We start from the raw sequence: 19,227 nt of genomic DNA on the forward strand, positions 1-19,227 counted from the left end.
TAGATGCAGAAAAAGCTTTTGACAAAATTCAACACCCATTTATGATAAAAACTCTCCAGAAAGTGGGCATAGAGGGAACCTACCTCAACATAATAAAGGCCATATATGACAAACCCACAGCAAACATCATCCTCAATGGTGAAAAACTGAAAGCATTTCCTCTAAGATCAGGAACGAGACAAGGATGTCCACTCTCACCACTATTATTCAACATAGTTTTGGAAGTCCTAGCCACGGCAATCAGAGAAGAAAAAGAAATAAAAGGAATACAAATTGGAAAAGAAGAAGTAAAACTGTCACTGTTTGCAGATGACATGATACTATACATAGAGAATCCTAAAAATGCCACCAGAAAACTACTAGAGCAAATCAATGAATTTGGTAAAGTTGCAGGATACAAAATTAATGCACAGAAATCTCTTGCATTCCTATACACTAATGATGAAAAATCTGAAAGAGAAATTAAGGAAACACTCCCATTTACCATTGCAACAAAAAGAATAAAATACCTAGGAATAAGCCTACCTAGGGAGACAAAAGACCTGTATGCAGAAAACTATAAGACACTGATGAAAGAAATTAAAGATGATACAAACAGATGGAGAGATATACCATGTTCTTGGACTGGAAGAATCAATATTGTGAAAATGACTCTACTACCCAAAGCAATCTACAGATTCAATGCAATCCCTATCAAATTACCAATGGCAATTTTTATGGAACTAGGACAAAAAGTCTTAAAATTTGTATGGAGACACAAAAGACCCTGAATAGCCAAAGCAGTCTTGAGGGAAAAAAACGGAGCTGGAGGAATCAGACTCCCTGACTTCAGACTATACTACAAAGCTACAGTAATCAAGACAATATGGTACTGGCACAAAAACAGAAACATAGATCAATGGAACAAGATAGAAAGCCCAGAGATAAACCCATGCACCTGTGGTCAACTAATCTATGGCAAAGGAGGCAAAGATATACAATGGAGAAAAGACAGTCTCTTCAATAAGTGGTGCTGGGAAAACTGGACAGCTACATGTAAAAGAATGAAATTAGAATACTCCCTAACACCATACACAAAAATAAACTCAAAATGGATTCGAGACCTAAATGTGAGACTGGACACTATAAAACTTAGAGGAAAACATAGGAAGAACACTCTTTGACATAAATCACAGCAAGATCTTTTTTGATCCACCTCCTAGAGAAATGGAAATAAAAACAAAAATAAACAAATGGGATCTAATGAAACTTCAAAGCTTTTGCACAGCAAAGGAAACCATAAACAAGACGAAAAGACAACCCTCAGAATGGGAGAAAATATTTGCAAACGAGTCAACAAAGGATTAATCTCCAAAATCTATGAACAGCTCATGCAGTTCAATATTAAAGAAACAAACAACCCAATCCAAAAATGGGCTGAAGACCTAAATAGACATTTCTCCAGAGAAGACATCCAGACGGCCACGAAGCACATGAAAAGATGCTCAACATCACTAATTATTAGAGAAATGCAAATCAAAACTACAATGAGGTATCGCCTCACACCAGTTAGAATGGGCATCATCAGAAAATCTTCAAACAACAAATGCTGGAGAGGGTTTGGAGAAAAGGGAACCCTCTTGCGCTGTTGGTGGGAATGTAAATTGATACAGCCACTATGGAGAACAATATGGAGGTTCCTTAAAAAACTAAAAATAGAATTACCATATGATCCAGCAATCCCACTACTGGGCATATACCCAGAGAAAACCGTAATTCAAAAAGACACATGCACCCCAATGTTCATTGCAGCACTATTTACAATAGCCAGGTCATGGAAGCAACCTAAATGCCCATCGACAGACGAATGGATAAAGAAGATGTGGTACATATATACAATGGAATATTACTCAGCCATAAAAAGAAACGAAATTGAGTCATTTCTTGAGATGTGGATGGACCTAGAGACTGTTATACAGAGTGAAGTAAGTCAGAAAGAGAAAAACAAATATCGTATATTAACGCATGTATGTGGAACCTAGTAAAATGGTACAGATGAACCGGTTTGCAGGGCAGAAGTCGACACACAGATGTAGAGAACAAACGTATGGACACCACGGGGGGAAAACCGCGGTGGGGTGGGGATGGTGGTGTGCTGAATTGGGCGATTGGGATTGACATGTATACACTGATGTGTATAAAATTGATGACTGATTAAAAAGTAATAATAATAAAATAAATGAAGAACACCATTATTCTGTGACTTTCTACCTTATTTAATTCCTTAAACCCTTTTCCAATCCATCTCTGATGAGGGCCCTCTCTCAGGTAAAGGAAAAAAAAAAAAAGGACAATGATTAAACATTGGTATAAATTTAAAACCTTTCTAAACTGTTTTTCATAACCCAAAATATCATTAAATGCCAGATCAATGATATAAATGAGGCTTGACAATAAAATGAATTCCAGATACATATATCCTATGTTAACTAGGCTGTGCTAGAATGTACACACAAGCAATTGAGAGTTTTCTAATGCTCAACAAGGTTGGCTATCTTGAGTGATATAATAGGGAGGAATATTATTAACAGATTTAATAATATTACTGAGAAACCATCAAATGGAGCAGCTCATAGGTAATAGTGCTTTTTTGATTCTATCCTTGTAGGAAATAACTTCAGGAACTGTCTAAATGTTAGCTCAGATACTTGATTAGTGTGGAATAGAATATTTTTCAGGAATGATTATCATTTCAATTCTTAAAACAGTTATACACAAAGAAATTGAAGGGTTATGGCATCAATTCTTTACCTGGTTAAGACAAAGTGAATTTGTCTCTTCATATTTTGGACTTTTTGCTTTTATTGGCTTCAGTGTAATGTTCTGAAAGTGAAATTTATGAAATTCTTTAAGTAACAATTGTTCCTTTTTTTTTTAACTTTCTTAATTATGGTGACTTAAAAGTAGGAGTAAAATAACTGTTTCTCTTTAGTACTACAACCCACATCTTCTGTAGAAGTGACAATGATGCTTTTTTTTTTTTTATGCAAGGGAAAAAGGACAAACTTTGTTCAAGATTAGATTTTAGATTTTATTTGTTTAGATGTTTAGATTTTATTTTACCTTTTAAGGGGGAGAATGGTTTAGTAAATGTAGGAAGTATGAAATGACAGTTTGGAGTACCTTTCATCTTTCAAGCTAGAAAGTTTAAGAGAAATGATTAGTACTCATTATTTAAATATTTTAAACTTTCATTAGTTTCTCATCAATTAGAGTGTTTTTAAAGCCCCAGAAGGATAAATTCAAGGACTTGGGCTTGGTTAAAAACTTGCATATATTGAGGTTTGTACTTCAGCCACGAGTCTTAGAAATAAGGATAAACTTTGTCATGTGCATTTAAAATTTTTCTGTTCAAACTGGGTCTTACTGAATAAACAGGCTGTCTAGAATAGTGTTTCTCAACCTTGGCAGTACATTAGAATCACCTGTAAAACTTTAAAAAATAGTGTCCAAATCTGAATGAATGGAGAGTGGGGCCAGGTAAATGTAGTGTTCAAAGTATCCCATGTGTGGACTTACCTGGCAGTCCAGTGGTTAAGACTCCACGCTTCCAATGCAGGAGGCCCATGTTCGATCCCTGGTCAGGGAACTAAGGTCCCATGTGGCGTCGCCAAAAAAAAAACAACAAAAGCAAAACAATGTATCCCATGTGACTGATGTGCTTGCAGTGTTTGAGAATCATCAGTCTAGGTGTTTTTTTTGTTTGTTTGTTTGTTTCCACTTTCTAAGCTCTAGTTAAAATTACTTTGGTAAAAGGAAGAGGCAACTTATAATCGGTTTGTTCTTCTATATTATATAAGCACCACACACTTAAATCAAAATACCAAAACATTCTTTAAAGGGAGCAGATTCTTTTTGTTCAAAGTGCTTGATTTTTATCAATAGAACATTAGGCAATAAGCTTGGGCAAATCATTCAACATCTCTGGACATACTTTCTTTCCTATAAAATGAGGTAATGACTTCCAGTCACTTTTCTGTACCCTGTCCTATACAACAGAAGTGTGATTTGTTTTTCTAATTTAAAAATCTTCAGTAATTTTTTCTGCTGTAATGGCATTACATTCTGGTTTTACATTATGTATGGTATTATATTCATATTCAATTTATCAAATTTTTTAGTCAGTACTGGCTTGCTGATAATATTTGGTGTCTCTGGAGCATTGATCTCAGTGCTTTGATAGATGATGGTTATTAACAAACCTTTCAATCAAATATTTGATGCCAGATCTCTCTCTTTTTCTTGATTCTGTGATTAAAATTTTTGCTTAGTTTGAAATGAAAGCTTTCCAATCAAAGTTTTATATTGAGGTTTTTGGGGAGCTGTGAAAATAAAACACATTATATAATGTGCAAAATATTCATTTGTTTAGTAGTTAACATATTTTATCCAATTGGATCCTCACAAGGTAGGTATACATATTATCCCAGATCCCTGGTGAAGTTAGTTGACAAGCGTGTATGTTGTCACTATAGTGCTCAGTTTTATTAATGTTTGTAAGACCTGGTAGGGCTTCTTCATTTATTGAAATGTGGTCTTAAGCTTGATAGTGAAAATGTGTATGTTTGCCTTTTAATTCCAAAGGCCAGGAACTCATAAATAAACAGAAATATGCAGTTTTATTTTACTATGTTCCTGGAAAGTCAGCTACGTAAGAGTAGAATGAGAAGCAAAATACTGAGTTTTAGGCTATCATTATTCATCTATCTATAGTCTGTAAGACTTTTTTGAGGCATACTGTATTTGGTGGTTTTGATTTTTTTTTTTTAATTAAAAATCTTTGATGGCTTTTGCTAGTGTTTTTTAGATTTTGAGGTGCTAGTTTTTATAATAGTCCTGAGCTTTAGTTTTATGTCACAGAACTAAGATAATGCCCTTGAATTTTTCATCAGAACACTAATGTGGTATGTTGTATTTTTACTGTAGTTAAGAGTTTATATCATTGAATAATTTGTTTAGGTGCATGTTTGGATAATTAAGACAGATGTATAGATGTACATATATTATATGATCGTATTAATGAAGTCTGTTTTTTTTTTGTTGTCGATCAAAGCTGAAATCATAATTTCTCCCCTAAATGTGAAAGCTACCTGGATCTATACCCTCAATCTTTGCAGTCTGTCTTCTTCCCTTCCCCTTTCCACCTAACCCCCAACACTTAAAATAATACTTAGTGGAGTGACATTAAGATGGTCCATGTCATTTTAAATACTTGAATTCTTTAAATTAAAGCACGTCATTGAGTGGCACTTAGCAATTTTAACAGTGTCCAGCATCAAATATTTTAGGAATGAACAGTAACACATCCAGTGGAAACTGATGGCATTTCAGGAGGCAGAAGGTAATTATTAAAATTAGAATGTTTTAAGTTTGAATAAGACCTGGTGTTGACCAGCCTTGGTTCCCTGAAGCCTGAGGCAAATAATGCTCAGGAGGCTCATGAAAGCTGGCCTGGAGAGATCAATCAAGGCATTTAACTACCAGTTTGGTGCTTTACCACACTGACTTAGGCTTCTTACTGGGGAGGATAGCACCAGAATCAATTGTAGGATCAAGAAAGAGGAACCTATGCGCACCATGTCAGAGAGATCTCTTTTTATATCTACTCTACTGCCAGTGTTAGCTGTAAAGGTATTTCTAAAGGTAAAGGAGGTACTATAAAACCCATTTGTTTCTATGTAGTTGAGGCTGCCAGATAGCTCGGAAGTAAACAGAGTATTAATTAGATGGGATCTTTATTATAATGCTTAGCAAGCAGAGCAGACTTTATCATGTATAATCAAATAGCTTCACTTTTAATAAAAGACTGTATCCTCTCAGATAATGACATACCCTTCTCTTGTAGTAAATTCTTAATTATTTTAATTAAGCCTCTTAATGGCTACTTGGTTAAAGATGATTTTAGTATAATTGGTACTGCTTGTTTAAACCCTTATCTCTGTTGTAACTTGTTTCTTTTTAAACTGTCGCTTATTCAAGCTCTTTACTGTGAAGTAACACATTGTTCTTTTTGCCTAATAATCCAAATTGAAATTTGTGTGGGGATATTTATTCCATTATGTGGAAAAGAAAATATCCCTTTTCAAAGCAAGTATCCCTTTAGAAATTTTGACTGATTCCAAGAGGGCAAAAAAATTTATAAATATAAGAATTTCTTGATTTAAGAAGTTGACCATTTTCTTAAAATCATCACTTTCATTCTAATGTGAAAAAATTTGTAATTTAGATGATGGTAATTTTTTAAGTTGGCAAATATTAAAATATTTATATACGTTTGCAGAAATGTTTCCTAAATTTACCGGAGTAAAACAGAATGATTCTCCTTCTAAAGAGAAAGTAAAGGTAAGTTAATTCTTCATTTTTACCTTAGAATTTTAAAATTATGTAGGTTATAGCTCACTGGTATAGTAGTAGCTTTCTTTAAAATTGTTCTTGATTTTATTTACATGAAGAGTTGTCACTCATTTTAATTTGTCACTTAAATGTTCAAAGATTTCTTTGTAAAGAAGATTGAATAGTGAAATGATTTGGTTACATTTTTCTAACAAGATGTGACTTTTTTATGATTTAGTCAAACAGGTAAGTAGAACAAATTATAGAAATTTCAGCTTAGTCTTGAGAGTCTAAATACAGAGAGAAGGTCTTGGTGTCCCCATGTGTGTACAGTAGGGTATGCACAGTAAGGTGGAATTTCTCCAAAAAAGGTAGTAGGGGAATGGTAGTGAGAGTTCTAAAGATAAAGCTTATAATTACCAACTATTCATTTATAGCACATCTGTTTGATGAGTAGTTGACGTGCTTTGAAAAGGATAAAAGTAATTTTATCTTTTACTACTAATCCTCATAAAACTTTTAATCCTTTGTACCCATCCCAAATATAGAATTACAGGTGTATACCTTTTATTAAATCATAAACTTACTTAACAACATCTAACTCTAGGTCAGGGGAAATACAACATAAATAATACTGTCTTGAAGGATCTCTTAGTTGTGAGAAGAGATATAATCACACAGTTAAGAGATTGTATGATTAGTGCTATAATCATCTATATTCATAATTTATTGAGAAAATGAAGGAGGAATATATATATACTGCCTGAAGGAGGGAATGCTTAAAATGGGTTTTGAATTATAGGGAAAGGGAAGAAATGGTTAGTATATTGACATGCTGATTAGGGACTTAACTTTTTTAAACAGAGGTAGTAGCAATAAGAGAGCGAAAAAAAGCACAGGAGGTGTGTTCAGGGAAATATGGTAGCAGAGGGTGTTTGTATGGGATTAGTTGGCTTTGGAGATATAATAGGGAGGGCTTTGCACACCTAGATAAAGTGTTAATATTTAATTTGTTAGGTAGGCGTGAGCTCTCAAAGGTTTTTGAGTGGAATGAAGATCCAGATGATCTGTCTGCCATAGGTATTAGTGGAGTCAGAAAATTATGTCAGGTTATGAACAAACTTTGGAATAATTCTCAGTACATAGCACATAGAATGCTATCTTTATGATCTGTTTGTGACTGAGTTTTTTTCAGTGTCACTCACTGAACAGCGAAATGCTCATGTAAGACAAAAGAGGAAATATATTTATAGGACCATGAATAAATGCACATATGTGTGTGTTTCAGAAAGTGTTGTTTTGCTGATTTAAACCTAAGCATTTGCCTTTAAGCTTTGGGCTTGGGTCTGTATTATTGTTGGGATAAACATTCCTATGCCCTTCGTTTTATTCAAACTAGCATAGGTATTCATACACTTGCCTTATCGACTCACTCACTCTAACCGCTTTATTAGATGGAGAAGGAAGATTGTCTTATTCATCTCTGTACTATCTATAACTCAGAGCTTAGTAGATAAGGTACCTGGGCTTTGGTACTGTAACTTAGCTTGCCACTGAATAGATGTGAGATTTTAGGTTAAGTTACCTTCCTTATATCTAAGTCCTATTGTAAACTGTAAATGGGGATAATAATTATACCAAACTCATAGAATTAGTGTGAGAAATTAAGAACTATATAAAAGGCTTACCCTGGTGCCTTGCACATCGTAAGTGTTAACTAAATATTAGCTATTATAATACAGCTTTTTCTTAATAAGTAGTTAACAGAATTCGGAATCAGAATTTGTTGATAGTCTATGGCTCAACCATCATGTGATTTGTTTTTTTTTAAACACCCCCTGCTTTTATATCTATAATTCACTAAGGAAAAGGGGGTAAAGAAAGTGGATTAGTCTCTAGGTTTGGTATAAAAGCTCAGTTTTTATTTTCAGTAGATCACAGGGAAGCATTTGAAAATAAGCAACACTGTTTAATAACATGTATAAGTCTATGTGTACTAGTAACTAAGATCATAGACTTTGACTCTGCTTATAAGCTATATGATGGCCAAGTTATTTAATCGTTCCAAACCTTAGTTTTCTCATTTGTAAGATAGTGATATTTATACCTTATAAATTTGTGTGACTTAATTTAATATCATATTCAAAGACAGTATTAAATTGTATTCTATCCTCTTGTGTTTCTATTTTCTTAGTTATACTTCTTGTGTGGTTAAAGCTCTGAAAGATAGTTTTGTTTAACTTTGTCTTAGCAGATACAATCTTCTGTGCAAGATACAAACTCTAGGAAAACTAGCCTGGTTCATCAGACTACATGTTCAGGTGGAACACCACCAAATCACCACCAGTTAGTATTTAATCATCAAGAATCAGAACGTTTACAGAGTGTGGAAAACATTTCACCTTTACAAATTCTGCCTCTTTCAGGTAAGAAATTAAGAAGTAAATGACTGTGATTGAACAACTGACTTCTAAATAAAAATGCCAAGATTATCTTAAATGTTATGGATCTGGAATACTGAAAATCATAACTAGTAAATTCCAGGTTAGAAATAATCCCTGAAGCATATTGCTTTATACCCCAAGGTACTCATTACATTTGAATGAAAGAAAATTGTATGTGCAGTTCACACACAACTTACTTTCATACAGATTATATACATTGGCATATGAGCCATACATAAAAACCTGTTACTGCCATAGATTATAGCAAGCTCTGAGCAGACTTGCGAAATGTTGCTGTAATTTCCATAATGTCTGTGTGGGTTGGAAAGGTAGATTAGAATAGGGAAAAGATAGAGATTCTATAGGTAGAGAAATGAAGTTATAAACATTAAAAACAGTTTACAGTTAAGGAAACTTGGGCCAGAAATACTTGCCTAGTGGTGGTTCCTATTTACCAAAAACATCTTCTAAAACTGGAAATTTTTATATTGTTAGCTTCATTTGACTTTATAAATGTCTTATCTGTTAGTCTTATCTGAAGTGAACGTATCACCTTTCTCAGCCTGGTCCTCCTGGGGATGTGTGGCACAGGAGGATACTTCTCTGATAGTGATGAGCCCAGCTTATGGAGTGCCTGAACTTTGAGACACAAATGTATTCAGGCCTAGACAGAAGCAGATGTGAATATTCCATATCCATGTCTCCTTCTGCTCCCTGGCCTTCCAATGGCAGGGGTTTCTCCAAAGCAGAAGAAATTTCTAAGCTGTTTTACTGAAGCACAGATTAGGAAGAACACAGAAGTTTTGATCCTCCTTTATTGCTTCCAGTAAAAGCTCCCTACTATTCTGCGTTTGAGTATTCCATTTTGCATTTAACTCGAGTTATAGCTCTTGACTGTGGAGAAGGAGTGGAGATCAAGAGAGAAAATATCTGAGGCAACACTGGGGGGCATCCCAGGAAGAAGTATAAACAAAGATCCAAAGTATGAAATATTTATAGCCATTCTTTTCTGGAAAAATATTTTCAAGGTACTCAGGAGAATAACTGAAGATATAGTTGTTCTAGGTCATAAATTACCTTAAATACCAGTGCTACATTTGGATCTTTTATTTTGCACACAAAAAGTAGCTTCAAACAAGAGCATAACAAAATGAGATTTTACATTAGGAAGAGATTGCTGCTTGCTGTATAAGGGATGGACTAAGATGAAGATGCTCTGATATAATTGGGACCAAGTAAGGAAGCTGAGTGCTATAGTCTAGGAAAGAAATTATGAGGACCAAAACTAAGGCAGTAAGTACAGAAAGGACGTGGCTGTATTAGATATTTTTGTGGCAGAATTACTAAGCTTTATTAGAATAAGTGTCTTACCAGAGTATTATCCAACAGTTGGCTTGAAAATAAGAGACATTGTTCATTTTGGACATGTTCAAGATGCTGCAGAATATCTAATTGGAAATATATAACTAGAAATAGGTTTCTGGAACTAATAGGGTGTAACAAGAACTACAGTTAGGAATTACCAATATCTAGAAGCCACTTGAAGCCATGAGAATGAAGGAAAATGTACAGAGCAGGAGGAGAAAGGTCAAGGACAAAATTCTGGGTAACCAAACTCCCTCAGTAAAAGTAGAAAAAATTAATAAGTTAAAAGAAGAGGTAATCAAAGCTAAGAGGAAAAGGAAAAATGGTATAATAGAAGCCCAGGAGATACATTTTTCGAAGGAAATCATCATCACGAGTATCATGTCCTACTATATACAAAGCCTTAAAGTACCATGAGGAATGAGGAGAGAAGATTAAAATTGGCAATGCGAGATTTTTTTGCTTTTACAAAAGCTTCTTTTATGGCTATTGTGATTGAGACGGAAGCAGATTCTTGTAAATTGAGAAGTAATGGAATCTGAATGTAAGTGAGTCTTTCAAGAATTTTGTTGAAGAGGATGGGAAGATAGCTGTGGCTTTAACAGGAAGATAGGTATTTTGTTTTTGTTTTTGTAAGACTGGGAGAGAGGTTGTTTTGTTTTGAATTTTGAAATCGGAGAGATGTGAACGTGTTTGAAGGTCAGTCGGAAAGAACCAGAGTAGGGAAAAGTTGCTGTTTTCATTATAGCAAGTTCATAGGAGAATGATAGGGATAGCTTTGAAGAAGAATAAAGACATTGAAAAATAGTGGAAAGAATGCAGTCAAGATGGTCTTTTGTTCCTATTTTAAGAAAACGTCCTATCTATGAAAAGTCAGGCTTTAAATATCTAAATCTTCGGTCGGGATCCGTTTCTTGTATTCCTTCAATTTCTGTTTATACGTGATTGTGAGTAACAATATTGTGTAAAGGGAAAGTTTGGATGATGCCGAATGGCTGTTCTATTGCACTTAAGCAGATTTTTCAGAACCAAAGTGGTTTGCACTTGCCAACTGTAGGTGGCACTATGCCCAAGGGAAACTGCAAATATATATAAGCTATAAAATGTATATAGAATTTTACTTTTCTGGAGTTTAATCTTGGTGGAAATAAATTTTTGGTTAAACCTTTAAACAAAAAAAGTAAAAAAAATTTTACTGAAGTTTTCTTGTAGTTTGGCAAAAATGTTAGAGTACATAAATATTTAAGAAGTTGAAGTTTTAAGTGTTATCAGTTTTCTTCAAAACCTCTGCCATCATCTCCACATGAACTGGAAGATGTCTAATTTTTTTTCCTTAAAATAAGTTGAAATTTTTAGTCATGAAGGATTACTAAACTTATCTTTATAATTTATCCTTCCACAGTTCATAAAAAATCTTCACTCAGTTGTATTAAGAATTTTTTTAAAAAAAAACTTATGCTGTCACATCAATGTGAATTAACATGGCAAATGAAAAGGTAGATCAAGGAGTTTGCCGTCTAGTAGGAGAAATAAACAACTGGTATATAAAGTAAAAATAGGGACTTCCCTGGTGGCACAGTGGATAAGACTCTGCGCTCCCAATGCAGGGGGCCCGGGTTCGATCCCTGGTCAGGGAACTAGATCCCACATGCATGCCGCAACTAGGAGTTCACATGCCACAACTAAGGAGCCCACCTGCTGCAACTAAGACCCGGTGCAACCAAATAAATAAATATGTCTGTGGATATATGTGTGTGTGTGTGTATAAAATTTTTTAAAAATTAAAATAAAATAAAAATAATGTGCCCTAAAAGAAGCAAAAATGATATTTAAGGAGATGAGGAAGGCAGAATTACCTGATCTCTTTGAAAGATGTATATTGATGTATAGTAGGATCAAAAGGCATTTTGGATGGAGGGAACTACACGAATGAGGGTATCTAGGTGACCAGTAATTCAATGTGATTAAAGCTTTGCTTGGATAAATAGGAATACAGGGAAATAAATTTGGAAAGGTAAATCAGGTTCAGATCATAAAGAGCCTCAATACCTAGGGACTTTTGGAGTTAATTGTAATGGTATAGTCAGTGGGGAGCCAATGAAGATTTTTTGAGCAGAGTGTGCTTCAGTGTAATTACTCTGCCAATATTGTGTAGGTCAGTTGGAGAGATGGGGAACAGAGACCAGAGAAGGAAAAGACCAACTGGGCTGTTGCAGTAGTACAAAAAAACTAAGTGATGGAAAGAAAGAAAAAGGTATAGTTGAAAGAAATCACAAGAGTGGAGTGAGCAGGTCTGCAAAAGATGAATATATGCTGGGTTTTTTTTTTTTTAATAAATTTATTTATTTTTGGCTGTGTTGGGTCTTTGTTTCTGTGCGAGGGCTTTCTCCAGTTGCGGCGAGCGGGGACCACTCTTCATCGCGGTGCGCGGGCCTCTCACTGTCGCGGCCTCTCCCATTACGCAGCACAGGCTCCAGACGCGCAGGCTCAGTAGTTGTGGCTCACGGGCTTAGTTGCTCCGCGGCATGTGGGATCTTCCCAGACCAGGCGAACCCGTGTCCCCTGCATTGGCAGGCAGATTCTTAACCACTGCGCCACTGGAAGCCCTATGCTGGGTTCTAATAACAAAGGGGTGTATAAGCTTTGGTGGCTCAGAGGATAGTGGCTGGATGCTGGTCCAGGTTGACAGACCTGGAACACAGATGAAGAACAGATGTCTGAGGAAAGATGAGTTTTGTAGTGTTTTGAGGTGCCAGAGGGCATTCATATGAAAATGTTTTTCAGAGGGTTGGTCCCTTGACACACTTCGCTTGGCTTCTGTGACACTCTTCTCTTGATCATCCCATCTCTGAACGTTCTTTACAGACACCTACTTTATCTGCCTACCTTCAATGTTATAATACTCTGAGTTACATCCTTAAGCCTCTTTTTACTTTACTCCAGGCTTTTCTAGCCGTATTCCAAAGCGTAGGTTTACTAAGCTAGGACCTCCCCCTCAGCTCTCATAGCAATAGGCTTGGAGCAGACCTCCCATTTACCCAGGTATGCCATACATTGATCATTTTCTACTTATTATGGCATGTAAAAGGTTGGAAGGCAGCAATCTATACATCCTTCTTGGATGATCTTCTTGGAGTCTATGACTTCTAGTCTCATTTTTACAACTCAAGCATCCAATCCCCAGGCGTGTTTATACAACTCTACTGAATACCTTAAACAGCACATAGGCATGTCAAATACAGCATGTCAAAACTGAATTTCCCCCTTTTAATTCCTACATTTAAATCTTTCCTCTTTAATTCTTGATAATGGCACTGTCACCACTTAACCAACTTAGAGTCAACAAACTGAGTCGTTTAGAATATACTTCTCTTGACATATATACTCTTTCTACTTCTTAAATAATATCTGATCCCAAGCAGAGAGGGGATGTAGTTCTGTACTTAGACCTTTTCTCCCTATTTTTCCATTCCCTGTTGAACTGAGAAAATAGGTGCATTGGGCCACGTAGGAACACACAAATTTAAACTTTGTTCTTTCATTCATCTGTCCACTGACTGTTTTGTCTCACCCTCCTGTGCTCACTCCTATCCTTTAGTGTTCCTCCCTTCTTCAAGCCTCAACTTCAACTAGTGTGATTTAGCCAGAGAATCAAAGGAATTGATGGGTGATAGAAGCTTAAATGTAAGTTCCTATAACTCTAAGTGGCCAGCATTTTATGAGCCTGAGCCAATTAACAAAAATATAGCAATTCAAGTTTTCATTTTTCTCCTCTGTCCTTTTGCTAGTAGTTAGGACCTATAGACAAGAGCTGGAGAGAACTGAAACAGAAATGACCTAATTAAATTTCATACACCAGGATGCTTTTGGTCACAGATGCAGAAAATTCAGCTCCAAACTGGCTTACACAACAAGGAATTTTGTTATCATACATATTGTAGTCCAGAAGTAGGTCAGTTATTTAGACGTGTTTGACAAAGGCTCAAGCTCTATTTCTGAAATTATTTTCACCTGTAATAAATGAAATATTTGTATGAAAGCCTTACAGTCAACAGGATTGTGTGGTTGGTTCTCTTCACCTCAGAGTCAAACAACATTTTGCATTTCTTACTCCTATCCCCCACTGGGTAGTTTAGGTGTCTGGTATCTTCGTTCTTCAGTTCTTTGTATTTTCTTTGTTCTCAATTTGGCTACCAGGAAGCATCTTTCCCTGGAAGCCCTACAGTGGCTTAGGCCTCCTCTTTTCTAAATGATTCACTGGTGTGGGGGTAGGATTACCATAAATAGCTTGGCCAATGAAGACCGATCTCTGGAGCTGGGGTCAGTTTACAAGCTGAAAGACTGCTATACCATCGGGAAAGCTAAAATAGGTCTTCGTAGGTGAGCCACAATGTCAGCTATACTTTATGCTGACAAAAAAAAAAGAAGACAAAGAAAAGAAATAAAGGAGGTAAAATTTCATTTGAAAATGTTTATTTTACAGTATTACAGTTCTCCAGCTAAGAATACTCCAAAATTAAGCGTACAAAAACTAGTTATTTTATTTTCATAGTTTCTGACCTAGTGTGTGGGGGGGGAAATGTCAAATTCTGGAGAATCAAGATGAAATAACTTGACTATACTATTCTAAAAATGTGTGCATCCAGATGATCCTGAACAACGCTTGAATGGCCTAACTGTGATGCATCAGTCCGGTGATAATGACACAGTGGTGTTAGAATCAGAATGTCAAGTTCCAGTGCAGAAGGTAAGAGTAAAGTTATTTTTTCTCACAAATATTGAAGGGATTTAAAATTGAATATAGAAGTGGCACAGAGGTGTTTTAAGCCCTAATTTGAATGAATTTTGGATCTCTAAGCCTAATTTTTGCCTACTTATTAAAAAAAAAAAGTTAAACTGTGAGCAACACTCTTCCCCACCCTCTACCTTCAGTCCCCATATTTGTGTTTAATTGTAAATTCTATAATGCTGGTATTTGCCAGCTATCCTGATTTTAAAACATGTTATAAAACTATCTTTTAGAATCTGTTGTAGATGATTTCCTCATGGAGTCTTTGGTGCACTTAATCTTAAACCACACATTGATCAGTCTTTCAACAAGTATTCTAGATGTTTGGGATACATTAGATACACCAGGTACTATTCTAGACATTTGAATCTAGTAACTGTCAGAAACGGACTATGAATGAGATATTCACATATCCCCTCTTTTTTCTCTCCCTCCCTTCCTTCCATTCTTTCCTTTCTTTTTTCCTTGTAAGTACTTCAGAGGACAAATCTTACTGCTTGGGCACACTTAGGAATATCTGACATTTCACCATGAGGAGCATATTGCTTTGGCCCTTGTTTTTTCTCATTCTTAGAATCTTTGACTTTCTTACATACTGCTCTGCTAATAATTATTATCATCAAAGATTACCTATGTTTAATATGGGTGTTTTGTTATTGATAAGAACCATTTAAAAAGTACCTTTCCTGGGAATTCCCTGCCGGTCCAGTGGTTAGGACTCCTTGCTTTCATTGCCGAGGGCGCGGGTTCAATCCCCGGTCGGGGAACTAAGATCCTGCAAGCAGTGTGGCCAAGGGGGAAAATAAAAAAACAGTAAAATTTTTTTTTAAAAGTGCCTCTCCTGATATCCAGCATAAATTTTTTATTGTTACTGTTTTTTGTTTAAACAATGGAAGTGTCATCTATCCCCTTTAGGATGCAAAGAATAAAGCAGCAGAGTTTCTCAAATTAAATATTTGGTTTACTGTGTACTAAAATCTTTGTTTCTAATTTAACAAAACTGTAATTTTGACTGACGCAAAATAAAGTTTGAAAACAGTAAGAAAATTTTCAAAAAGGCAAAGAGATTACAGCAAAAATAAGCAGCAAAACATCAAGTATATATCATACCATTGAAGTTTGTGCTAAAGGTAAAAGTGACATAAGTCTACTCTCTGTTGATTTTTAATGTCTAGCATATAGTAGGAACTAAAATGTTGAAAGCTTGAGGAGGAATGGGATTGTGTGGCTTGTTCTCTTCACAACAAACAGTTTCCATTCTTTTTTTTTTTTTCTTGATTTTAAACTGTTTCCATCCTTGACATTATTTCCTACTGTTGCTCACTCACTATCAGCAGTGTTACCACTTACTGAAAAAAAAAAAAAAAAAGGCTACAGAATTTTGGTGCTAGAACAGATCTTTGAGAATTAGTCTTTATGAATAAACTGTGGCCCAGACAGTTCAAGCATCTTGCCCAAAGAAGAGCTGATACTAAAATAAAACATTTCAAGAAGCTCCCAACCTCTGTTGTTTTACTCAGAGCTCTAGCTTTGCTGTTCGTCTCTTACTTACCTCTGCCTCAAGAAAAGCTATCCCTTCTTGCCAAGACTTCTCTATCTCTGTTCTTCATTTTCTTTCATTTAACAGATTTTTGTGGAGCTCTCCTGCCATCTCTATAGTCTCTATTATTCCTTTTGTCTTATTTCTCCACTACCTGTTTACATTTTAAACCAGGCTTTCTCAACTATAGCACTATAGACATTTTAGGCTGGATAAGTTTTTGTTGGGAGTAGGCCTGTACATTGTAGGATGCTTAACAGGAACCCTAACCTCTACCCACTAGATGCTAGCAACACCCTTTCCCCTACCACTACGTGACAACCAAAAACTTTGCTGACACTGCCATAGGTCTTCCCTGGGCAAAGGAGAATCACCCCAGTTGTGAAGCAGTGCCGTAATTTTACCTAGAATCCAGCTGTTCCCCTATTCCTGTAATTTGCCCTATCAGAGGAACCAATGATGTCTAAAATTGCTGCATCCCTCCCAAAGTCTTGATAGGGTAAGGAGTCCAGGGTCTTCTACTACTTCTCTCTCTGGTTGAACATCCACTGTGGTGATTTCAGTTATAGTCTCTCTGCAGATGACTCAAATATATAGTTCTAGACCTGACATCCTGTGAGTTTTAATCATTTTTGATTTCTCAGTCCCCTACAGCCAAGGAATTGCTAAATTCTTTCGGTTTTACTTTCAAGATGTTTCCTTTTCCACTTCCGCCTCAGAGACCAGACCTCATTGCTTTCAGTCTAAGCTCTTTGTAATATTTATAACTGGTCAGACTAACTTGAAACCTTCCTTGTTCTAATCCATTCTGCTTTTAACATTCTTACACTGTTCCTCTTGATGTATTGCTCTGATCATATTACTAATATGTATGAAACCTTCAGTAGTTTCTAACTTTGACTCCAGAATGAAGATTAAACACCTTTACATTATGACTCCAATCTAGCCTTTCAGTCTTAACTATATGCCTTGTAATTCACTGAAATTGAACTCTTCATTTCTCCCCAGATATATCTAGTAACATCTTTAATTATTATGTTCTTTCTTCAGTGAGGAATGCTTTCCATCCTCATCTCTGCCTGTCAAAAGTCTTCTTATTCTTCTCTGTGATGTCTGAAAAACTGTACTGTACTCCAAACCCAATTATAAACTTTCTTGTTTTAGGATCTGCCAAAATTTTATTGCAATTAGATAGACATTTCCGGGATCAAGCCAGAGACCAGGGTTTCATCCTCCCTTTACTTCGTATTAAGTATACTACCAGGTATTACCTGTTCTGTTTCAAATCTCTATCTGAAGGCAAGATTCTTTAACTAACTCAGTAGAAAAATGAAGTCTGGAACTAGTATTTGGCCCATTCCATGGGTAAGAATGAAAACAGGTTTTATTGGCAACATACAGGAAAGACTTCATAAACACAACTGGGTGACCAATGGTGATGGTCTTGTGTGTACAGTAGGGGTGAGATTACTTCAGGATGGAAATTTAAAAGGCTTATGGAAAAGTCTTGTCATAAATTTTCTTTTGCTTTACCTGGGACCCTGGACAAATTTCTCCCTAATATTTCATGGAAATAATATGAAAAGAGGAATCAAGCATAATTATTAAGGAGACAATTATCAAAAAAAATTTAAACAGAGGATGTTCAGGTATTGCATTGTCATCTTTCCTTACCCCAGATAAGTAGGCTAACTCTTTTTTTAAAATTGAGGTATAACTGATATATAATATTATTAGTTTCAGGTATACAACTTAATATATTGAGAAATGATCACCACAGGAAGTCTATCCTATCCATCTCCCAACATAGTTAAAAATTTTTTTCTTGTGATGAGAACTTTTAAGATCTACTCTAAGCACATTTCAAATGTACAATAGAGTATTATTGACTATAGTCACCATGCTGTACATTGCATCCCCAGGACTTACTTGTTTTACCGCTAGAAGGTTGTACCTTTTGACCTTCTTCACTCATTACGCCCACTCCCCACGCCCCCTCCTCTGGCAGCCACCACTTTGTTCTCTGTATCTATAAATTTGGGGTTTTTTGGGGAGAGTATTGTTTCTTGGGGTTTTTTTAGATTCCACATATAAGTGACATCATATGGTATTTGTCTTTCTCTGCCTACTTATTTCACTTAGCATAATAAATGCCCTCAAGTTCCATCCACGATTTCCTTGGTTTTTTGTGGCTGAATAATATTCCATCATGTATATATGCCACATTTTCTTTTTCTGTTTATCCATTGATGGACACGTGGTGTTACTTCCAAATCTCGGCTATTACGAATAATGCTGCAGTAAACGTGGGAGTGCAGATATTCTTCAAGATCCTGATTTCATTTCCTTTGGCTACATACTCAGAAGTAGGATTGCTGCATAATATGGTAGTTCTACTTTTTTTTGTTTTTTTGGGTATCTCTATGCTGTTTTCCGTAACGGCCATACCAATTTAAATCCCCACCAGCACTGTACAAGGATTTCCTTTTCTCCATGTCCTCACCAACAGTTGATAATTGCCATTCTTATAGGTGTGAGGGTGCTATCTCATTGTGGTTTTGATTTGTACTTCCCTTATGATTAATATTCCCCTTATGATTAGTGATGTTGAGTACCTTTTCATGGACCTGTTGCCCCATCTGTTTGTTCTCTTTGGAAAAATGCCTATTCAGGTCCTCTGCCCATTTTTTTCAGCTTGTTTGTTTTCCTGCTGTTGA

At 35.8% G+C, this 19,227-nt stretch overlaps 1 protein-coding gene across 2 annotated transcripts in view; it reads left to right on the forward strand.

Annotated features, from left to right (window-relative positions):
* The window catches only part of BRDT (bromodomain testis associated), a 52,206-nt gene that overhangs the window by 20,256 nt on the left and 12,723 nt on the right, over positions 1-19,227 (forward strand). Inside the window, exons 12-14 of one of the 2 annotated variants that reach the window (XM_068538065.1) lie at positions 6,320-6,381; positions 8,624-8,798; positions 14,828-14,928. In XM_068538065.1, the coding sequence (XP_068394166.1) occupies positions 6,320-6,381; positions 8,624-8,798; positions 14,828-14,928 (338 nt within the window). The remainder of the gene's footprint in view (positions 1-6,319; positions 6,382-8,623; positions 8,799-14,827; positions 14,929-19,227) is intronic. The other variant, XM_068538064.1, reaches the window with a different exon arrangement.

Source organism: Eschrichtius robustus, chromosome 3 (genome assembly GCF_028021215.1).
Source record: "Eschrichtius robustus isolate mEscRob2 chromosome 3, mEscRob2.pri, whole genome shotgun sequence".
In the NCBI taxonomy this organism is placed as follows: domain Eukaryota; kingdom Metazoa; phylum Chordata; class Mammalia; order Artiodactyla; family Eschrichtiidae; genus Eschrichtius; species Eschrichtius robustus.